This window comes from Coptis chinensis, chromosome 4 (assembly GCF_015680905.1).
Source record: "Coptis chinensis isolate HL-2020 chromosome 4, ASM1568090v1, whole genome shotgun sequence".
Classification (NCBI taxonomy): Eukaryota; Viridiplantae; Streptophyta; class Magnoliopsida; order Ranunculales; family Ranunculaceae; genus Coptis; species Coptis chinensis.
This window is the reverse complement of record NC_141459.1, coordinates 14,099,087-14,122,702: the sequence shown is the minus strand read 5'-3', so window position 1 is coordinate 14,122,702 and position 23,616 is coordinate 14,099,087. Positions and strand designations below refer to the sequence as shown.

Genomic DNA, 23,616 nt, shown 5'->3' with positions numbered 1-23,616 from the left:
CCATCAAGACATTTTGAACCATCAATTAAATTGGTAAAACATTTCACTAGCTTTTATTTTAATTTACAAAAAAATTTATTCAAAAAATAAAACTACAATAATTATAATTTTCCCTAAACATTTAAATTATTGAGAAATTATCCTACCAAGACAACTGGGGCCTTGTTTTTTGTCTTTGCATAGGGCCTCAAATTGTCTTGAGCCACCCCTGGCTACGTTTTTTAGTAACATAGGTGCACGCATCACTATCTTGTACCACAAATATATAGAAAACATGCGGGGGGAGGAAGGCACGAAAAACTTAGGTGGGGACTAGGGAGGCATAAAAAGTTCCCTCAAACAATTTCTTTAGTAAAAGAATATATCATCCCATCGGAAATAGACAATACTACAATTTAAACTTATGAGCTTGCTAAAATATTCCACTTTACCCATATATTTTTATTAGAGTGCAAACCACCTTAACCTTGTAATGAAATTCCAGTTTACCTATCAGGCCTATTCCATTTATCCAACACAGTGACGTGGCAGATGATACATGTCTTGTATCATCGTGCTACATGTCATGTATCATTGTGTAAAATGGTGATACATGTCATATATCATGATGATATATAATATGTATCATCCGCCACATTACTGTGTCAGATGAAGACAAAAAACACATAGGAGTAAAATAAGACACATCAGCAATCCGGTACCTGAAATGGGCCGGATAGGTAAAATATAATTTCATTACAAATTTAAGGTGGTTTGTGCTCTAAAAAAAATATATAGGGTAAAGTGGAATATTTTAGCGAGTTCATAGGCTTAAGGTAGTATTGCCAAGTATTTCAAATATGGAGAGAAAAATAAGGGTCCTGTATTAGGCACTCATCAAATTGGATTGGGCAACCCAAAAAAAAATATATATTACAAGTTTGCCATATTACAAGTTTGTCATCAAAGCCCAGACCCAACAATCAATCCAACCAGTCTCGCCATAACGAACCCCTCAGGTCGTTTGAGTGTGCATTTAAACGGTATTGCCATGTTGTTTGAGTGTACACTCAAACGATCTCGCTATATAATTTGAATGTACACTCAAACGACCTCACCATGTAGTTTGAGTATACACTCAAGTGGTCTGCGTGTGTCGTTTGAGACAAAACTCTTGGTTTTTTGCCAAGCGATATGGCGGGGTCGTTTGGGCAATCTCCAGGACAACATGACGGGGTCGTTTGGGGACTCTCTTGGGCGACATGGCTGGGTCGTTTGGACTTAAAAAATTCGGTTTGTTTGTTAAGATGTTCATTTTAAAAATCAACTTTTACTTAATCAACCCAAACTCGAATTCAAACTCGAAAACGACTTCATCAAGTTTGGGCAAACTCGAACTCAAGTTTAATCAACCCAATCTTCCACCCAAATCCAAAAACACATCAAGTTTGAAATCATCAAGTTTAATCAACTCAATCTTTCACCCCAATCAAGTAATAAACCCAATTTTCCATCCAATCAAATTTAATCAACCTAATCAAGTTTAATCAACTCAACCACGTTTGAGTATATACTCAAACGAAACACGACTCGAATTGGGTGAAGTCGCTAATTTCAATTCACACTGTTGATTCACAACTCAACACTCGAAGTATGAACACGATAGAAAACTCATGTTCAGTCTCGCGAGAGAGATGATACTCGTTAAAAAGGTTTGAAAAAAATAGTAGCCGGTATGCATTGAGGTGGGAGTGTATTAGGCTATTATTGTTGGACTTAGTTGTCGTACTTGGGTCGGAGATTGCCCAATGTAATTTGACGAGTGCCCAATTAAATCACAAAAAAGAATCAACTCTCCAATGGCAGGCCAAATGAATGTCTCTAACCTACAAGGGTGGTGTGGTGGACCCGTCACTGGTGGGTGAAACACTTACTTCGTGGTGGGGTAGAGAAGCGTGGAAACTTTTGCTAAAATATTCCTCCAATGAAATATATACAAATAAGACAATTGCAAATATTCCTTGATCTGTGGTTAAAACAGCCTAGACTCAAGGACTCAAGCGGTACACTTAATTTAATCAATTTTTATTGAAAAAAAGTAATACCTCACAATTCCATACCATTACATACTGTAATTTTCTTCTAACAAATAACGATATTTGTAAGAATGTTACACCAATTCACTAATCTGTGGAGATTTTCCCGTTGTGGTAAAAATCGACCAGAGTTTGGCTGGTACAAAGTAAGGTTCAGTTATCCTTCAACTTGATAACGACTAACGAGGTATTGCATTTTGTATAGAAGCTCAACCACCCCGTCACTAGCTACGTCAATGTATTTCATTTATTTAAAAATAAATGGCGTTGTTTTAGTCTACTGCTGTCCACCCTCTTTTTCATCACTCCTTTGTGTATATAAGAATACCACACTCTCTCTTAACTTTACCTTGCCTAGTTGCATCTCTTTCAATCTTACTATCCCATTCTCTCCCTGTCGATATATTTGCTCTTAAAATGGCAAAATCACCTGAAGAAGAACACCCACAAAAGGCCTTTGGATGGGCAGCTACAGATGCCTCTGGTGTCCTCTCTCCGTTCAAGTTCTCAAGAAGGTATATATATCTTATTTTGATACTACTTTCTTATACTTTTGTTTCCATGTATATATATAGTTTTATGAACTTTGTAAATATTAGTAAGCTTTAGTTATATAAAGCTTAAGCGATTTGGAGTTAGAACTGAGTTACATTCATTTTTTTTTTAATCCTGAATCAACAATGGAAATTTACATCATAAAGCTGTACATAATCTCAAAGAGCACTTATAAGTGTTTAAGGGTAATTTGGTTAACATAGAAGCCCAAACTATGTGATCGAATAAATTGTCCGATATTGTTGATAGTTAGTTATGTGCTCCTTCTCCCTCCCCTTCTTTAAACTCCATAAACGTCCTCTTACTTTTCATGTAGAAATCTATGATAAACGATAGAAAAAACATATCTTGATTGTATTTTATATTATTAGAACAGTAGAATAATACATGGATCAACTTATCCAGGATGTCAATATCAATATATGTTCAGTGAAGAAAATTAAAAAAGCCGCAAGCGTCTCTAGGTCAAGCCCATGATTTCAAATCAGCAGAATTTTTTTTTGTAGTTGTCACAGTCTCACCTCTTAACTTTTTCTATCAAAATATGTTTTTGTCTTTTTTTTACAATTTTGGGTGACAAGTTCAAATACGCAGCTGTAAATGCGACTAATTTATTAAACTTGTTTATTTTTCAGGGCTAATGGGGACAATGATATTACCCTGAAGATACTTTACTGTGGAATTTGTCATACTGACCTTCACCTCATTAAGAATGAATGGGGCAATACTGCATATCCTATTATCCCTGGGTAATCTGACATTTTCTAACATCATATTGTTTATTTCATATTGCCTTGAAATCTCTGTATAATTGTGTCATACTAAGATTTCAATATACAATCACAAGTGATCGCGATATAAGCGGAGAAGCACTGACAAGTCATAATCACCACCAGCACATCATAATAAAAAATTTATTTGGTGTAGGCATGAGATTGTTGGTATAGTGACTGAAGTTGGAAGCAACGTAACAAAGTGTAAAATAGGTGATAAAGCCGGTGTAGGGTGCATGGTTGGATCTTGCCGCTCATGTGATAGCTGCGCCGAGGACTTAGAGAATTACTGCACCAAGATGATACTTACCTACAATTCTCCTGACCGCGATGGAACTATAACTTATGGTGGATATTCCGATATGGTAGTAGTTGATGAACACTTTGTGATTAACTTTCCAGACAACATTCCCTTGGATGGAGCAGCTCCATTGTTGTGTGCTGGGATTACTGTTTATAGTCCAATGAAGTATTTTGGACTCAGCAAGCCTGGTATGCATTTGGGTGTGGTGGGGCTTGGTGGGTTGGGTCATGTTGCTGTTAAATTTGCCAAGGCTTTGGGACTGAAGGTTACAGTGATCAGCACTTCACTTAGCAAGAAACAAGAAGCAATTGAACATCTTGGTGCTGATGACTTTTTGGTCAGTCGTGATCCAGAGCAGTTGCAGGTAAACAAATACTTATGATTCTAAGTTCTAACTAAGAGGGGTAGGTGGACCAAAAAAATGGCTACCGAAATTAAAAGTCTTAGTTGATCTCACTGCCACAAGCTGAAAACTGCCAGCAAGAGACCTAATTTGCTCTGTCATTAAAAGTGATAAATTAATTATTTTTGTTGTTCATTACTTCATTATATTGCTGATCTTACATATAATGCTCTGATGATCAATATTGTTGGTATATTATTAGGCCGCCATGGGTACCTTGGATGGTATCATAGACACCGTTTCTGCTGTTCACCCTCTAATGCCCTTGATTGGTCTACTGAAGAATCATGGGAAGTTGGTTATGGTTGGGGCTCCTGAAAAACCTTTGGAACTACCAGTTTTTTCATTGCTTATGGGTAAATGTGTTAGCCAAATTGTTATGTACACTGTTTGAGCTCAAAGAACAAATTAAAAATTAGATGTTTAATCAAGTTATATGATACTGTTTGTGGTTTTGTAGGGAGGAAGCTTATAGCTGGAAGTGGCATTGGTGGGATTAAAGAGACACAAGAGATGATAAATTTTGCTGCAAAGCACAATATAACAGCAGATATAGAGGTCATTCCAATAGACTATGTGAACACTGCTATGGAACGACTTGCCAAAGGCGATGTTAGATACCGATTTGTCATTGATGTGGCGAACACACTCAAATCTTCTTAGACAAATGGATGGCTACTTTAATACACTCTTTTAATTTGGTGTTGATGCAGCTTGCAATAATTTCTAGCTCTCTTTATTTCTAATAGTTGGGCGGACTAAAATCCAAGTTGTGTATCTTGCAATAAAAAAAGATTGGGCTCATGTAATCGTAATTGACCACAGATTATGTTACTTAAAAATGGTGAAGGAAGAGGGCACTGTCGTCTTATTTGCAGTTTTGGGTTTCTATTCTACGCCCCTGTGAATGGTTTTTATTAATGTTTGGAATATCAAATGTCGGTATTTAATCACTGCTCTATGTATACTCATTCCCGCCAAAACCTCTAATAATAATTTCTCCCCAAATTCCACAAGAATCTCCTTTTCTATCACGAAAGAATCTGATTCCACGTGTCACCATCAGATTCTCCACTAAGAATAATAATAATAACTCAACTTATTTATATTCTCAATTCTGCAATTCATCTCTTAACTGTGATGGCATCGTCATCGTCGTCGTTGTTGAAAGTTACCACCAATTCGCAAACACCTGTAGTTCATGTTTATAATTTTGGGGATGGAGTGATACTACAGGTTAAGGTGAATGGATCTACAAATGGGTGTAATGCGAAAGTCGAGTTTCAGCTTAAAAATTGTTCAAAACAGTGGATTCTTCATTGGGGTGGAATTTACCGCGGGCAGACGTGAAGTCTCTCATCACTGAAACTTAGTTTTTTTTTTAAAAAAAAAAGGTTTTGTTGTTAGTCTTATTTAGAGTTTGTATTACAGGAATTGGGTTCTTTTAGTTGACCGCCCGAATGGGACTACTGTTTATAAGCAACAGGCATTACAAACACCATTTGTCAAGGTTTTTTTTTTTATTAATCTCGTATTTTAAGTTAGAATAATAATCAGTATGTGGTCTCAAGTTGATATATATATTCCGTTTGTACTGCAGAGTGGTGATGCCCATTTGGTTACAGTAGAGTTGCGAGACCCAAAAGTATATGCGGTTGAATTTGTTTTGAAAGATGAAAGACAAGAGAGATGGTTAGTCTTTATCTCCATGTTTTGGTTTAATTGTTATTTAGATGTCTTTTCTTAATCATGATTGTAAACTAATGCTGTTTTTCGGTTGTTTTTTCTTCTTTAGGTTAAAACTTAATCACCAAAACTTTCGGGTTGAGATACCCAATGCTGTCAATAGTGCTTCTCATCCACCTATACCGAAGGATTTAGTAGAACGCAAGGCATTCTTTTTATGGGAAAGTATGGGAAGGCCAAGAAACTCACCAGAGCAACAACAGGTTCATCTGTTTTCTTTGACATTTTAATATTTTATGATGAACTTATAGTTCTTTTAAGAATGTCAAATGGTATGTTATGGTGAATGTAAAGAATGAACCAATTTCACAAGTCATGCTAATTAAAGATTTAAGAGTTGCATGTCTTCCGTTTTTCAATAATCGTACAATGTTGTTGTTGTTGTTGTTTTTGTTTTCCATTTAGTGGGTTGATCTCAAAATTGTAGAAAGATGACAAAAGAATGGATGACAATGTTGTTTTTGTCATCCATTTAGTGGGTTCGCTTGAGTAACATAAGATATTAGATGGATTGACTCTCCTATTCGTATCTTATGCTATTCTTCAGTAAAGCATTTTCTGTTGATACATACTTATCAATCGCTGATAATGATAATTTTACATTGGAAAGTGGAGTCCATTTGTAGTTGTAGAATTTATTAAGATTTATCGACTGTAATACTTGCTACTATGTAATTTGGATGCAGAAAAACTATGAACTTGCATTACAAGAGCTTCAAAGCCAGTTGTCAAGGGGGATATCCTTGAATGAACTGCAGAATAGCTTTCTTCCAGCAAAGACTAAAAAGGTTGCTGATAGCAAAGAACCATCTGCAGTTGTTGATAGTGTGACCTCATCTACCTATCACAGAAGACATGATGTTGGCCAGTGGTTGCACAAGCGATCTCAGGGGCAAGCCCAAATCCCCTGTTCAGTATCATCAGGGTTGATAAATGTTGTTGAAAAGGCTATCGGAGGAGAAAGTGTGGTCTCTCGACAAAGCTTTCAAGTCGGCAATCATGAAATAGTGGTAAGACTATGGATATGAAAAAGAATGATATTTTTTTCCAAACAAAAGGAACTGATTTTCTGGTCGCTATTAAGACAATTTGCCAACTATTGTTTACACAATTTAATATTGTAGTGATGTTGTAAAAATATTCAACTGACACGAGAACAATCTTAATGTCCTAATATTGTTTTTACCACACAAGACAATATGGTAAACTCTACTGAAACAGGTTATTTTAAGGGGTGACTATCATGTTTTGGTTGCTACAAACATGCAAGGTACCACGGTGCTTCATTGGGGTCTTTCAAAGTTTTCTGGGGAGTGGTTGGTGAGTTCTAAAAGTTCTCTGTTACATGTTTTGAGTTGTGAAATAATGCTAAATATTTGGAAGGGATAACTTTCTTAGTCTAGAAGTTATTATCTCACTTATAGAAATCAATTCATCGATGAAGGCCCCTCCTCCAGAGATGGTACCGAAAAGGTCAAAGCTGGTTGATGGAGCATGTCAGACTTATTTTAATGACATGACAGTTGGAGAACACTTCTTTCAGGTATTCTAGTGAAAAGCGTTACTTTCATGTCCATACTGCATTACAGTGTTTCCTAATTAAGCTCTTTGTTGTGTTGTAGTGGGCAGATATAGATCTGCAAAGAAGGAACTTTACTGCAATCCAGTTTATACTCTGGGATGGTGGGTCATGGATTAAAAATAACGGATTAAACTTTTGTGCGGTCCTGAATGAAATCCAAACCGAAGTTTGGACAGGTTGTTTTACTTTGATACATTTAGGATGTATCTCTCTCATATTCATTTACCCCACAGTATATACTTCGTCATTGTTGGCTTTGGTCTTGTATCTTGCTCTTACTTTTGTTCATTTGAATGTGTGTGTGTGTGTTTTCTACTTTTGTGAAATGCCAATAAGCAAACCCTTGAACAATGTCGCGCCACTCCACTCCTGACCAGAATTTCATCTGCCTATACAACCGACATAACAAATCTGGAAGGACATACCTTGTTGGACTAGCACCTAAAAATTATTTAGTTTTCTGTGTGCATGTATTTTAAATATAAGAACAACAATATATCTATGCGTTGGTTTTACTGTTAATCTATATCCAATGGGCAACTTGTAAAGTGCATGGACCAAATGTTGTGAAACCTATTTTCAAGGAGTTATGTAAACATTTCTCTGTGTCTACCCATTCGATCTGCGAAACTTATATTCGTTTTGAAGAACAGTGCTTCCATTCAAGTTTCAACATTCTCAGCTGAGGGGATTATAACTTAATATTAACAAGCTATTAACAAGGAGGTATTTTAATGGATTCCACGATCAGATTTGCTTACAAGTTATAATGTGTCTCTCACAGGACGTAGTCAGTCATTTGGTGTCCCTGACTCCATTTAGGAACTGACCCATAGCTTCTTTTAGTTGAAGTCTGTGTCTTTTGAAGCTTTCCTGCCTTTCCAGTTTGATATTGGCACTCTGAATGTTAAATGCTTAACTATAGCTACTTTAGATATACATTACGAATATGGTAACCCCAATTTTTGTGTTACACCTGGCCTTTATTCCATGACAAGCATCTGATCTTCTGTAGTTTATTTCTGTCTAAACAACCATAAAATTGTATTTGCAGGGTGAAGGAGTCGGGACACGCATTATCAAATGGTTACTTGATGAAATATCTCAGAAAGAGAAAGAGGCGGAGAGATCATTGATGCACAGGTACCTACTTCCCATGAATAAATTTACACATTAAAGTGCTCCCATGTTTTGTTTGGGCTTCCCGTGAGTAGGAATTGATACTTAGCTTGTGAGAAGACGTGCCTTCTATATCCCACCTGTTGGTAGTATTTTCTCCGGCCCGAACCAACAGAGATTTCATCTTCACAGACATCTATTTCACCGAGCCTCTCTCCGAGACAGTGCCCAGTTCGTTCGGGCAATTTTGGTTTTTCTGCGCTCTATTGGTATGAAATATATGTTTTCGTGGGAAAAATAATTATGATATATATCACAGAAAAAGGGTGGGTGCAGACAGGCCAGGCTAAGTCTTGTCTTCTTTCACAAAATGAACAATCTTGTTTTATTCCCTGAATCAAATGGTTGAGATAGTCCAGTGTTTCTCCTTGTATATTTCAAAATGAACAAATGATTGTAATATCAAAAGATTTGGTTTTTATTGATGGTTTTGTTCCTAAACAGGTTTAACATTGCTACAGAGTTGACTGAGCGTTGTAAGGGAGAAGGAGAGTTGGGGCTTATTGGTATAATGGTCTGGTTGAGATTCATGGCATGTAGACAACTTACATGGAATAAGAACTATAATGTCAAACCTCGGTAAATCTGCATTTCATCTCTGGCTTATGCATATACATGTCTTCATTAGCATCTTGGGTTGTTATTCCTCATGTTAGCCGATCCTTATTCTGAGCCATGATGATTTTTTTTAATTTTCTGAGTTATACCTGAATTTTGCAACTCGCCAAGTTTACCTTATCCCCCCCCCCCTTGTTCCTCTTTTTGATTAGTAGTTACAATAATCTTTCGTCTTATTATAGAAAAAATCTTAGATACTAAAGTGAAATGTAGTCTTTAAGTAACATGGTGAGGAGATAATGTCCACAAAAAAATCAGCTTTTAGTTCATCTTTTAAGTCCAAATTTTCCTTGAGTGCGTACACAATGTGGCCATTAGAGAATGTGGCTCTATCCCTTCCAAGGGATCGTGGATGATAGTATATAAAACTTTTGTTTCTGATCTCCTCATGAAGGATGTGGAGACTTGGAAGGTTTTTGAAAAGAAAAGTTGATTTGGCTTTCTTGGACCACTTTGTCATTGGCAGAGGCAATCTTCAGAGTGTTTTTAATGTTCAAACCACTTTATCATTTCCTTGACGGTGGTGGTCTGAACATTAATCTAAATGCATACTGTTTGTATGGGTTACCAAAACATTCTGTTGGCACATCTTGCAGTACATGGAAGTTGATGTCAGCTTTTATAAGGGATCATGCCTCGTGTGTAAGTTCAATGTGATTGAGGTGTGAATCCCAGGTCAAGTGGAATATGTAATTGAATGGTATTGAACTCTTGAAGTAAATTGGTGTGCAGGTGCTCGTTACTTAAAGTCGAAAGAAGGGTGTAATGATCCTAGTTAGATCGATATTTGTTTTCTGTCCTAGCAGCATATAACAAATTGGGAAATATTTATTACGGACATTTTTGCTGACTATAAGTACAAATGATTAAACGTTTATCAGGTTAATTCACTATAGTTTTGTTGTCCATGGATGCCAGTAGGTTGGGCTTTTGAAGGACTTGTGTTGCTGACTTGAGCTTTCTAAAGTGTCTCGGCATGTGTATTGTTGTGATTGCTATGTCAACCTTATAAAGGAGAGCAAGTTAAAATCAACTTTTTAATTGATTGACAGCGCATTAACCTTATATTATTCTAATAAGGTTGTCATGGACCAAGTCACATGAAAAACTTTCAAGTTAATAAGCTATAAAGGATAACTGTGATTATGTCAATATTAGATTGTCCTACCTCAGTATAAGGTCCTCGTATCATTGTCGTATTGAGATCTAAAGACGCCCAATCTCTCAAAACTGAATTTACATTGCAAAGAACTACCAAAATTTGTGTCCTCAAATATACTGTAGTTCCCTTGCTTCCAATATTTCAACATGTAGTGTGATTGAACATTTTTCAGAATGTCTTGACCTATCTATGATTATCCCTAACTTCCTAAGTGTCCTTCAATTGCCCATCGTGTGTATACCTGCTTCTATACTGCTGTAAGTCTGTAACTTTACATGGTTTCTTCAGTGACAATTCCATCAGTGGCTCATCATGGCTGTACCTGCATAGATGCTTCTGTTAATATGATTTGCTGATATTCCCTAAGTGTCTTGATTTTCAGAATGCCAGCTTACTCACTAGTTCTGTTACTTTACCTGGTTTCTACAGTGAGATTAGTGCAGCTCAAGATAAGTTCACTAATCTACTGCAAAGGACATATTCTGGACAGCCAGATCATAGAGAGATCCTAAGATTAATTATGGTAAGTATTGGTCGTGGAGGTCAAGGAGATGTTGGGCAGAGAATTCGTGATGAAATCCTTGTTCTTCAGGTATTTAACTTGTTTTTTTACTTACTTTGAACTATATCTGTGGGTATAAATCTAGATGTGTATGCATATACTCAAGTTGGCTGTGTCCTTATGGTTCCATCATCCAGAGAAATAATGACTGCAAGGGTGGTATGATGGAGGAATGGCACCAAAAACTGCACAATAACAGCAGTCCGGATGATGTGATTATTTGTCAGGTACATGTACTATTTGACTACTGCATACTTCGAAGAATGGAATTGTCATTTAATCACAGATGGTAACATCCTTTTATGTGGAGCAGGCACTCTTGGATTATGTTAGAAGTGGTTTCCATATCGATATTTATTGGCGAACTTTAAATGCCAGTAGCCTTACAAAAGACATCTTACGAAGTTATGACCGTCCAATTGTCTCAGAACCACGTTTCAGGGCTGATTCTAGAGAAGGGCTTCTCCGCGACCTCACGTCATACTTGAAGACATTAAAGGTTTGTACCTTATGGTCCAGCACAAAACATGGAGATTTGCTTCTAAGTCTTAATGGCCATTTGGCAGTAATAATTCTATACTTAATGGATATTTTTGCCGTAGCGTTTATATCTTGCTTTTCCTAATCAACTTTGTAGTTGTCAGTGATCCAAAAACGAGAAGTAACAAATGGTCTTAAATTTTGATGGCACTCATTACTTCTCAATGCGATAAGTATTGCTCACATGATTTTTACTTGGGGATGCCAATTATAGAAGTAGGCCAGGCGCACTGCACTTTTGGCAGTCCAATCAATGTTCATTTCACTCTACTAATGCAAGTTGGAGTTCTAATTTTCTAAAACAATACAATCTTGTAAGGTTATTCACTTATTCCCGAGCTGACATTTTATGTTTCAGGCAGTTCATACAGGTGCTGATCTTGAATCCGCTATTGACACATGTTTGGGTTACTCTGCCATGGTAAATCTGTCCAAGGAGTTCATTTGTTTGTTTAAAAGTTGTCTATGCAATTTAACGGAAAATTAAGATTTCCTGTTCCAATTTGGCAACAGGGTAATGATTTTATGAAAGGGGTCCGAGTTAATCCTGTTGGAGCCTTACCATCAAGATTGCAGGTAATTTGACTTCCGATAAAATCCCTGTAGACAGTTATAATCAAATGATCAACATACTGTAGAAAGTAATTTAGGGAAAAGTTAAGTGAATGAGAGAGCTCATCACTTATATTTATAGAATCATAATAGAAACCTTAGAAAGGGTAATAAAGTAATTACATAGGTAATATAGGAAAATACAATAATAGCCCTGCTAACACTCCCCCTCAAGCTGGACTATGGATATCACACATACCCAGCTTGGACAAAACCTCTGAAAATAGTCTACTACTAACTGCCTTTTATGAAAAGTCCGCAAGTGGCGAGACGCCGGAACATATAAAGCACAAATCGTCGAAGTCACTTTCTCACGTAGAAAGTACCGATCAACCTCTATATGTCTGGTACGATCATGTTGCACAGGATTATCCAAAATGCTAAGAGCAGACTTGTTGTCACAGTAAAGTGTCATCGGAAGAGAGACATGTAGATGAAGGTCTCGTAGAAGACGTTTTAGCCATATCAGCTCACATACACCTTGGGCTATTGCCCTGTACTCTGCTTTGGCACTGGACTTAGAAACAACATCTTGTTTCTTACTCCGCCATGTAACCAAATTACCACCAATAGTGGTACAATACCCAGAAGTAGATTGACGATCAGATCTACAATCTACATAGTCAGCATCAGTCCACGCCTCGACCCGAGAATGACCATTATCTCGAAACAAAAGGCCACATCCAAGACATCCTTTGAGATAACGAAGCACACGAATAGCTACCTGAGGATGAGAAAGGCGCGGCTTGTGCATAAACTGACTGAGAACTCCAACCACATATGTAATATCAGGACGGGTAAGAGAAAGATAGAGGAGTTTCCCAAGAAGCCGCTGATACTGACCAATGTCGTCCAACAACTCCCCATCATAGTTGGCTAGGTGATGGTTTTGTTTAATAGGTGTCTCAGCAGGACGACATGCAAGTTGCCCTAAAGCAGAGAGAAGATCAAGAATATACTTTCTCTGAGAGATAAAAATACCAGAACTAGAACGAGCAACCTCAATCCCAAGCAAATTGCTCTGATACCATGTAGAAAGTAATTTAGGGAAAAGTTAAGTGAATGAGAGAGCTCATCACTTATATTTATAGAATCATAATAGAAACCCTAGAAAGGATAATAAAATAATTATAGAGGTAATATAAGGAAAATACAATAATAGCCCTGCTAACACATACAACCAAAATTGATGCCGTGTCTGCTTCATGAAATTTTAATTTAAGAATATGCCATCACTAATGATAACATCTCAACTTTCATCTTGAAACGGCAGGAATATCTAAGCTTTGTTAAAATGCACGTTGAGGATAAGAATATTGGTCCAGTGATGGAGGTTTGTCTTGAATGAGAGCTTTCATTGATTCTAATTTCAGTAATTTGTAAGAGTATCTTCCAAATATTTTTGTTATCTTTTCAGAAATTATTGTGGTCACGAATTGAACTCCGTCCACTTCTCCTATCATATAATGAAAGGTTGAAAGATTTAATTTTTTTGGATCTTGCTTTGGATTCAACTGTGAGAACCACCATGGAGAGAGGATTGAAGGAGCTAAGCAGTACCGATATTCCAGTTAATAGATGCTTACCCCTCTCAGTTACGTTAACGTCTAAAAGTATTCGTTTTAAATTCTCAAGTGAAGAATATTAATTTGTTATTTATTGGACAGGGAATCATGTTCTTCATTTCCTTGATGCTTCAAAACTTGTGTCTATCCACAGTCGACAATGAAGACCTTATTTACTGCACAAAGGTACCCTTGATATTGACTTAGTTGCCTTCTTTCTTCTTATTATGTATTAAACTAGAGTATTCATACTGTATATGGTGTTTTCCATTTTTTCACTCACTGCAATTTCCAAAGAGAGTCGTACATTTTCTTGCATCTTCAGCATACATAATGTAATTAGAACTTTCTTATCTGCACTTTTTTAAAGTTTATACCCTTTTGAGTTTATTTCGTTCGCTTTATGCTCATTTTATATTCTTTTTTAGTGCTATCTACATGCAAGCCATCAGTGTTTCTCTACTGCTCCACATCGTGGTCCGTGAGCATTGCTGGTGGCTTCTTGTGTGCTAAATTCTCTTCAATTTGATAGGTGATTAGATGAATATCATTCACATATAGTATCTAATGTGGATTGAAGTGGCGGAAGCAACACTTAATCAAAATCTACACTTTATAAAATCCTAAAAGTCTCACCTTTATTGATAATCACTCAATAATTCATAACACACAAAAACACAACTAAAACAACTCCCCAAAACCCTAACCATAAGCCCTTATTTATACTAATAACAATAAAGCAGCAACTAAACTAGTGGGCTCACGCCCATGGGCTTGACCACTGAAATTTGAAAGAAACGAACTCATGTTCTACATCATTCTCTCTAGTTTGAAAAGAACTCGTTTTGAGTTTGTATACTAATTGACTGATGAAATTCACTGTAGCTGATGCCCATCACTCTCCTGCTGTTCAAACGAATTCAACCTCGAATTTTGCCCAAATAATTACTTACAAAAAGAAGAATGCACCATAATATTTGCAAGTTTGCAAAATCACCATATGCAAAATGATGCAAGAAGAAAGATGTAAAGCCACCAACATGATTTCGCTGCTCTATGGGAATACTACCATATCCCAAAACAGAAAATACCCATACCTCCAATTGTAACTTTAGATGCACCGAACTAAAGAGCTTTGTATACTGAATATCAAAACCCTCCGAAACCGGATCAACATACTCAACAAAACTAGACTCATCTTCATATTTATCAAAGATTGGTGGAGCGCCAAATAGGGGAGCTTCAACACTTGCCGGCAGCCGAGCGGCGCCATTATTGAGAGGTATACCTTCATTTTCCCCATTGAGGGGAGGATCCCTGTTGGTGTTATCTTTTCTACCAACTCTGTTCTCTCTATCGTTTTCTGGATTTGTAGCTGTTAGAAGAGGGATTGAACCGTCAACCTGAGATGCATCATCAGTACTAGCCACCGAACCATTATTCTGTGGTGGTGGTGGAGGTGATTGTTGCACCTCTCTTTGGACTGGAAACCTTGCTTCAATCAAGTTCTGGAACATCTGTGTCATGTTTTTCATGCTTTGTTCTAAACGAGACATGCGAGTATCCATGGATGGAGGACGACTTCGAGTTGCTTTGTGATTCACCATAATAATACAAAAAAAATTGACTTTTCAAGAAAAAAAATTCGTCATGAACAGTGTTTTCGGTGAATAGTACCGTGAATAGTAACCCATGGACTTAATCTGCTCCGATACCAAATAATGTAGATTGAAGTGGTGGAAGCAACACTTAATCAAAATCTACACTTTATAAAACCTTAAAAGTCTCACATTTATTGATAATCACTCAATAATTCATAACACACATAAACGCAACTAAAACAACTCTCCGAAACCCTAACCATAAGCCCTTATTTATACTAATAACAATAAAGCAACAACTAAACTAGTGGGCTTACGGCCCATGGGCTTGACTACGAAATTTGGAAAGAAACGAACTCATGTTCTACATCAGTATCTAGGGACTGGTCCTCTGTTTGTCCGCCTACACTGGTTTTACGGGTCCCATCCTGCATTGATTTTACGGTTCCCATTCTTCTGCACTCTATATATAACTTCTGAATCTTATGCGAAGTCCTTGTGAAAGTGTTAATATTATGAACCAAAAGCGCCGATTTTGTATTCCATTAAGATGTAGTTTTCTCAACCATGCGTTCTATACATGCCAGTTCACTGTATCTCAGTTTACCTTCAAGTACAATAAAGATTTTCTGTCATAAATTTGACATTTGAACAGATTCTGTGCCTAAGACTTTTTTTTCTTGTACTGAAAATGCTAATTTAATGTTACTGCAACAGGACTGGTACCGGGTCTGCGATTCATATAAACCCACTAATGAGCAGTGGGCATTACAAGCAAAGGCTGTTATCGATCGAATGAGGCTAGCTCTCTCTGATAAGTCTCAATATTACCAGGATAGGATCCAACCTAGCGCTCAATATCTTGGAAATTTGCTCAGTATTGAGAAGTGGGCAGTATGTTATTTACCATCAAAATTCAGTAGTCTTTTAATGGAAATCCTGTTTCATTTACTATAAGTTGATTTGATTTATTTTTTCTCGCTCACAGATTGACATTTTCACGGAAGAACTAATAAGGTCAGGATCTGCAACAGTTCTTTCTCTTCTTGTTAATCGTTTAGATCCCGTTCTTCGGAAAATCGCAAACCTCGGATGGTAAAGAATCTGCTTGAACCTTCTCTTTTACGTTCAAATTTTGTGTTTTATAGTCTCCATTACTCAATTTATGTGCTTTATCCCTAGATTGACTTTGTTCAATGCAGTTCACTTACCTTCTCTAATTGCATTTTGAGTGTACTTAGTTGACCACCAAATTGCCATTTTTGAACACCAACATTATCCTCAGTTCATGTCTACAGTTGGCAGGTTATCAGTCCAGTGGAAGTGTGTGGTTTTGTAACTGTGGTCAAGGAGTTGATAACTATTCAGAGCAAAGTGTATAAGAAACCTACAATTATTCTTGCTGATAAAGTAAGTGGAGAGGAAGAAATTCCAGATGGAGTTGTTGGTGTACTGACACCTGACATGCCAGATGTGCTATCACATGTCTCCGTTAGGGCAAGAAATAGTAAGGTATGATAACTGAGCGTCCTTTTGCAAAATATCGTGTGTTAATTGCTATCTGGTGGTTGATATTGGACAAAGTGATGAAGTAGATGTTGAATTAAAGAGCAACACTGCCAATGTGACTGCTGATTTTGCTAGTGTAATGTAGGTGTGCTTTGCCACATGCTTTGATCAGAGTGTTCTTAGGAATCTCAAGTTGAAGGAAGGCAAAGTGATCTCTATACAACTGAGGTTGACAAGGCTGGTAATCAGGTATGTTTCTCAGAAAGTCACTGCACCTATATATGCACTTCACTTGCTCTCTGTTAATCAGTAGGTGATCATTATTTACCTGCAGTGATATAAGTAGTTCAGACTTGTCTCTTGGTCACTTCATCTCGGCCTCCATTCCTCGAGGGGCCACCTTAATCAGAAAGAACTTTGGTGGTAAATATGCTCTAGCAATGGAGGAGTTCACAAGTGAAATGGTACGTTGAAAAAGAAAGATTATGGAAAGGTTATCTTCTTAATGGCATTTGATCTTTCTAATCCATTGATATTGCTTTCTGAAAATTGAAATGCTCTTCACCTATGTCCACAGTTTACAGGGTTATTGTGTGTTTTCGCAGAAATTGGTATTTTGAAACTGTGGAAATCTTTGAATGATTGTAGGGGGATTCAAAAGCTTCTACGAATGCAAACAGTTCAGCTCTAGTATTATATCCAATACAAAATCTGAAAAGGCTAAACAAAAAATGTTGCAAGTTCACCTTTATCATTCCTCCACCACCACCACACGCCCTTTGAATTGCTTAGTGACAAACCATCAACATTTATTTTGCATCAAACCCATAAGGACATTGCCAAGTGCCCACAATAGGAAGCTTTCACGATACCCGTTTATCAAGGGCCCATAGATTTTTATGATTTTATTATTAAAAATTATAGGATTATTCTGGTCAAGGTGTGAAGTTTGTTGAATTATGTATACTAATTTTGGTATTAACAAGTCACAATGAGTTTTTGTTCAAAAAATTTGACTTAGTCACTTGAGAATGTTCATGCAATGCTGACAAACTTCCAACAAATAGGTTGGTGCGAAATCTCGCAATATTCAGTACCTAAGAGGCAGGGTCCCATCATGGATAAAGATTCCGACTTCAGTTGTTATACCGTTCGGAGTGTTTGAGACTATTCTTGCATCGGATTTGAACAAGGTACTCCAATGTCTATCTTCATCTTTTTTACGTGGATAACCCAGATATCTTTAATAAGGCTCTGTTGGTGTTTGTTGTCAGCATCTTTCAAGTTTATTTATCTTGTAATCATTTTCATATTACTTTTTCGAAAATTTCCCATGCAGATCCTAATGTGAAACAGTGAAAGCTACATAAGCCTATAACGTTGTAGGTATATAAAATAAAATGAGAATATGTAAAGTTGTAAACAATGTTCTTCCTCTCTTGAGGAAATCTCCACTGTAATTCATGTAAGGTTAACCTCATATTTAGTTAGCTGACATCATTTCTTTTCCATTTTAAGCCACAGGGAAAATTTTAAGTATTAAAAACCAGGCTGTTACAGCCCATCACTTAGAGGGAGTTAAGGGTCATTGGATTCACATTTGTGTTTAGCTTGACTGAACTGTGTTGTTTAATTAGCATAGGTTCCCATCTATTGCCATTTGTCTCCATTAAAATGTTTTCCAGTAGGTCATCTCGACCCTACTACTTGCTCTCTATATATTCTTTCACTTGAGAGATCATCCTGCGATATCAACGACGTATATAATAAGTTTCTTTAGCTCTATGCAAATTCTTGAAATAACATCTCTATTCTTTCTCAATGTTTTACCTTTTTTATTCTTGTGCTTTTGTATAAATCTTGAATAGAAATGTATTGTCCATACTCAACATCGATAGTTGTTCGGCACAGATCATGTCCTTAACTTTCTATTATTTGCTTTAATTGAAACTAAATCTCGTTTGTAGGATCTATCAAACAAAGTTTTATCTTTCGGTAGACTCCTAAATGGGGGCGACCTTTCGACACTCCTAGCTATACAAGAAACTATTCTACAATTGAAAGCTCCTCCTCAACTGGTAATTTTTCTTGGAGTTGATCGTTCTTGTCACTTTATTTAATTATGATAAGCGCCAATAATTTTTATTTTTATTTTCGATAATCATAAGCGCCAATAAAATGGTGTTATTGTTGATAAGCTTCTTTATATTTAACTATTAGAGTCCTCTGATGCTTCTAATCTAAATTGTTTATAAGTTAATTGTAACATGATATTGGGTCACGTATGCTGGGACGATGGTGCTTGGTAGCAAAGGATGTGGCATGGATTTTGGTTGAAAAAAGATTTTGGTACCTGGGGTAAACCAAGTTTAGTCGAGTTGTAGTTCTACTATCTGTTGCTAGCTTTAATGGTCAGTCGTCTGGAATTCATAGTTTGAATTAGTTGTGGGGATGGGTGCCTTTGATTGTGGGCGACTGGGCGGAAAGAACTATTTCCCTAAACTTCAACAGTGTTCAATAGTACTCTGAGGTAACAGGTGCTTCTGTTACAGAGTATCATCAGTTAATTCAGTTTTATAGGGTAGTCCAATTTTAACAAATGCCATTTTTCAAGCACAAAAAGATTTTCCTCCTTGTGTGTTCCATCTTAGCTTCAATTTATTTTTGGTAGATCAATGAACTAAGGTGCAAAATGAGACATTCAAGGATACCCTGGCCGGGTGATGAAGGGGAGGAAAGATGGAATCAGGGTTGGCAAGCAATAAAGAAGGTACAAGTGCTATAACTGTTCTTATGATTCTTAAAGTTTCAGGTTATTATAGCACTTTTAAGCAGCTCATTCATGTTTATAGCCCGAATATCAGTGGCTAAGTTTGTTGTATTAGTACTTTAGTCACTACTTCCATACAGTTTGACCCAAACATAATTTTCATTTGGTCTGGGATATGTGTGTGCAAAATTAGTAGAACATCATGTTAGCAATCTTCTTCCGTATTTTTTAATTATTCAAAGAGACAATAGACATCAAGTTAACAGCTATAGTCATGAACAAACAATTCGATGGAGTTCTCTATTTGGATGATTAATGCGTCTTATTCTTGTAAATAATGTATAGTTCCTGTTTTATGTGCACCAATATATGGAGAAATATAAATTGGCCATGTATGGCACTATGGCAGTAGGAGGAAGTTTGATATGATAAAATATAATTATGCGGCTTTCAGTGGTGCAGGTTTTCTAATTCAATTTTCATTTATCATACCCTTTTATGTAACAAGGAACCAACTTCTGAGAAATTTGGGGGCTTCTGCTAGTTGGGTCTCTGTTTTTGGCATTCAAATCCCAAATTGTTCAATTGATATTTCAATCTAACAAGGGTTTGTTGCCAAAATACATCATTTCAGTTCTATACCCCTTACTGTAATCGTTATTAGTACAACTAGAAATAATATGATGTCCAAAATATGTGCATCATTAACCTTATCATAAAACATCTCAAGTAAAAATGCACTCCAACTCTAAAGATCACCTCTTGATTCCAACATGTATTGCCTTCCATAATTTTGCATAACAATCCAACCATTTCCAAGAGTTGGTCCATATCCTCATCTTCGAAATTAGAGACTTTTATTGTTTTAGGTGGCAGTAGAGCAGTATGAGTAACTTTTTTCTTGTTCTTTTTCTGGCAAAGGTGGTTTTTTTCAATAGGACTATAGTGAAGTTCTCTTCAGTTCATGTCTTAAGATGCAATTGCAATAAGTGATATCTCATAGCAAATGATGAGTTAATTTCTTGTAAAAATCTCAGGAATTTCTACTCTAGAGGACCTAATGAAAATCATATGTGCTCACTACTCATTATCTGTTTTCCAGTCTTCTGATGGACTAATCTTCTTCTCTCATTTAGGTTTGGGCTTCAAAGTGGAACCAGAGAGCATATATCAGTTGCAGGAAAGGAAAACTTAACCATGATCACATTTGCATGTCTGTCTTGATTCAAGAAGTAATTAGTGCTGACTATGCTTTTGTGATCCACACGAGGAATCCCTTATCAGGAGATTCCATGGAGATCTATACAGAAGTAAGCTGCTTGAGTATTTCTTAAGTCATATGTGAAGATGCTTATACAGTTATACTTTTTTCCTTCCTTTGTACTAATACAGATTGTCAAGGGCTTGGGAGAAACTTTGGTTGGTGCCTATGCCGGAAGAGCTATGAGCTTCGTTACGAAAAAGTCTGACCTAAAATCTCCAATTGTAAGGCCATCTTGTATGCAAAAAAATTTTTTCCCTACATTTTCCAACATTTCCAAAACACTGGTCATATTTTGAGAACTCCAGAGAGAATTATTTCCAGCTCTCTTCATGCATGAGCTGCAATTTATATATTAAAGGAGTATTCCAGTAAACATTATATCCTGTGCGTAGATCGCAGCTTTTGAATTAAGAGTATGCACGCAATTGAGCTGTTTAAAACCATAAAACCAGGTCTACTTTTCTGAGGCATGAATTGATATTTATTTATAGGTCGTTGGCTATCCAAGCAAGCAAATTGGTTTGTTCATCAAGAAGTCTCTAATATTCAGGTCAGACTCAAATGGTGAGGATTTGGAAGGATATGCTGGAGCTGGGCTTTATGACAGGTCTTTAAATTTCCTTCATTTTTTTTTATTTCTCTTCGCAGCTTCTATAATTGAATGGCCCATTTTTATTATATCTTAGTCCTAGGCAGGAACCGTCACCATTGATTTATGTAGTGGCGACTCTTTTATTATCACTTTGAAACTGATGCCATTCTGTGTCACTTTGAAACTTATGTCAGATTAGCTTCCACGTCCACTTTTCAGTATGTTTATTTGGGGTATCTATTATTGCAGCGTACCTATGGATAAAGAACAAAAGATTGTGTTGGATTACTCCTGCGACCGATTGCTGAATGATAAAGGCTTCCAACATTCAATATCTTCAAAAATTGCGGAGGTGGGCAAAATAATCGAAGATCTTTACCGTTCTGCCCAGGACATTGAAGGGGTAGTGAAGGACGGAGAAATATATGTGGTTCAGACAAGGCCACAGATATAGCGTCTAAGCAAGTGACAGTGAAGACGGGTTTCAGTCAACTGCACAGGCACCGAACTATTCTGTTCTCTGAATTTCTCTTCAGGATCTGTGGTCTTATTGATTTATTGGTGCAGAAAGCATCTAGTACCTTTGTTTAATTAACACATTAATAAAAGTTTATGCTTCTTAATGAAAACTTTGGAGTAAATAAGAACAGGCATGTCATCCCGAGGCATCGCCAACTTCATTACGAATGCTTCTTAATTGTTGTTTGTTTCTAGGTTTAATTGGATGGAGGTAACTGCAGCTCTGTTCAATGTTCAGTTTGCCTTGCCACCTATTTTTTCGCCATCCAGTTGAAGGTACTTCCCCATACCGTTATGAACTGAAGTCCTCTGGTAACTTCGTCACACCAGTCATGGTTTGTCAAAGCATTATCAGGTTATCTTCATCTATCTCTTCATGGTCTTATTGACAATATGTCAAAATCAACGTAATCTTGAAAAAAATTGGGAGGATCGAGTCCTTGATGGGAGCACCAGCTTTATAATATAACAGTGCCACTACTTGCTTACTTGCTTCAAAGATTGCCCTGTGGCATATTTCTCACCATTTATATTAGGACTGGGATCTAAGTATCTAACCTCAAAAGAATTATTTTCGTTGTTCTTAATATAGCACTGAATTTCTTGCACCTACAAATCACCACCATGTATATATCAATTGCTAGACTGTCGACCATTTTGATCTTAAAAGCACTGGAGCTGGATCGCTTGGCTCTGTACTCATTACTCAATACAACCAGATATACAAACCGGTTCGTCCTAGAAGTCTACTATCTATATACTAAAGCAGAGACCTCTAATTGAGGATTTTCTCTTTCCTATGTGGCACTCTAATATGAGAGAGTTAGTTTTTTCTCTCTCCTATGTGGCACTCTAATACGAAAGATAGTCTTTCTAATAGCTGAATCTCACATACATAGAACCTCTTGTGAGAGTTTGAGTGTATTTCCAATTCTTACATATTTGATCAAATAAAAAAATGCTAAAAAATAGGTGATTTGTAAAAGGTAATTTCCTATTATGAATCAAACACTTTTTAGTGTTCCAATTCTTATATATTTGATCAAATAAAAAAAAAAAAAATAGGTAATTTGTAGAATTCCTTATTACAAATCATACAATTTTAGTGTCTATGATAAAATACCAATTTATTTCAATATATTCTTAACACGGCCTCAAAACATAGATAAAACAATTATACAAAAAATAACATCACAAAATATATAATAGAAAATAAAAAAAATAAAAAATAACGGCAAAAGCAAATAATGACAAATATTTTTAAAAAATTGCTAAAAAATAGGTGATTTGTAAAAGTAATTTTCTATTACTTAATCAAACACTTTTAGTGTTCCAATTCTTATATATTTGATCAAATAAAAAAATTGCTAAAAAATATGTAATTTGTATAAACTAATTCCTTACTACAAATCATACAATTTTAGTGTCTATGATAAAACACCGAATTTTTTTCAATATATCCTTAACATGGCCTCAAAACATAGTTAAAAACAATTATACAAAAAATAACATCACAAAATATATAATAAAAAAATTAAAAAAAAAAAAAAAAAAAAAAAAAAAAAAAAAAAAAAGCAATAATGACAAATATTTTAAAATATATATAATCTTGAATGAAACTAACGTAAAAAATAATTAATGGGGAACCAAAACTGGATGCAAATGTATCGAACTAACCTTAAATA

The 23,616-nt window shown here is 36.2% G+C and overlaps 3 protein-coding genes across 3 annotated transcripts; all 3 read left to right on the top strand.

Annotated features, from left to right (window-relative positions):
* Positions 1-2,264: 2,264 nt before the first annotated feature.
* On the top strand, positions 2,265-4,987 carry LOC147502050 (putative mannitol dehydrogenase). Its single transcript, XM_086607013.1, has 5 exons — positions 2,265-2,590; positions 3,266-3,379; positions 3,558-4,071; positions 4,313-4,466; positions 4,571-4,987. Exons 1-5 carry the CDS (start codon positions 2,493-2,495, stop codon positions 4,771-4,773), a joined length of 1,083 nt encoding a protein of 360 aa, XP_086463139.1. The 5' UTR covers positions 2,265-2,492; the 3' UTR covers positions 4,774-4,987.
* Positions 4,988-5,116: 129 nt separating this feature from the next.
* LOC147502049 (alpha-glucan water dikinase 2-like) lies at positions 5,117-7,528 on the top strand. Its single transcript, XM_086607015.1, has 8 exons — positions 5,117-5,456; positions 5,542-5,620; positions 5,711-5,802; positions 5,906-6,059; positions 6,543-6,866; positions 7,078-7,176; positions 7,281-7,399; positions 7,479-7,528. Exons 1-7 carry the CDS (start codon positions 5,251-5,253, stop codon positions 7,296-7,298), a joined length of 972 nt encoding a protein of 323 aa, XP_086463141.1. The 5' UTR covers positions 5,117-5,250; the 3' UTR covers positions 7,299-7,399; positions 7,479-7,528.
* A 947-nt stretch (positions 7,529-8,475) lies between these two features.
* LOC147502048 (phosphoglucan, water dikinase) lies at positions 8,476-22,095 on the top strand. The gene is made up of 22 exons (XM_086607018.1): positions 8,476-8,581; positions 9,062-9,196; positions 10,827-10,989; positions 11,097-11,186; positions 11,273-11,458; positions 11,858-11,920; positions 12,013-12,075; positions 13,385-13,444; positions 13,529-13,681; positions 13,779-13,862; positions 15,995-16,171; positions 16,266-16,372; positions 16,576-16,789; positions 16,932-17,035; positions 17,121-17,250; positions 17,854-17,979; positions 18,754-18,864; positions 19,458-19,556; positions 20,693-20,866; positions 20,949-21,041; positions 21,312-21,427; positions 21,662-22,095. The coding sequence occupies exons 1-22, from the start codon at positions 8,574-8,576 to the stop codon at positions 21,864-21,866; spliced, it is 2,661 nt and encodes an 886-aa protein (XP_086463144.1). The 5' UTR covers positions 8,476-8,573; the 3' UTR covers positions 21,867-22,095.
* The last annotated feature ends 1,521 nt before the right edge of the window (positions 22,096-23,616 follow it).

Coding starts and splice junctions, on each gene's coding strand:
- LOC147502049 (XM_086607015.1), top strand. CDS start 5,251: ATGGCATCGTCATCGTCGTCGTTGTTGAAAGTTACCACCAATTCGCAA. Junction 5,457..5,541: donor GGAATTTACCGCGGGCAGAC/GTGAAGTCTCTC, acceptor TTTGTATTACAG/GAATTGGGTTCTTTTAGTTG. Junction 5,621..5,710: donor TACAAACACCATTTGTCAAG/GTTTTTTTTTTT, acceptor TTTGTACTGCAG/AGTGGTGATGCCCATTTGGT.
- LOC147502048 (XM_086607018.1), top strand. Junction 17,036..17,120: donor TTGACAAGGCTGGTAATCAG/GTATGTTTCTCA, acceptor ATTTACCTGCAG/TGATATAAGTAGTTCAGACT. Junction 17,251..17,853: donor AGGAGTTCACAAGTGAAATG/GTACGTTGAAAA, acceptor TCCAACAAATAG/GTTGGTGCGAAATCTCGCAA.
- LOC147502050 (XM_086607013.1), top strand. CDS start 2,493: ATGGCAAAATCACCTGAAGAAGAACACCCACAAAAGGCCTTTGGATGG. Junction 2,591..3,265: donor CCGTTCAAGTTCTCAAGAAG/GTATATATATCT, acceptor TTTATTTTTCAG/GGCTAATGGGGACAATGATA. Junction 3,380..3,557: donor GCATATCCTATTATCCCTGG/GTAATCTGACAT, acceptor TATTTGGTGTAG/GCATGAGATTGTTGGTATAG.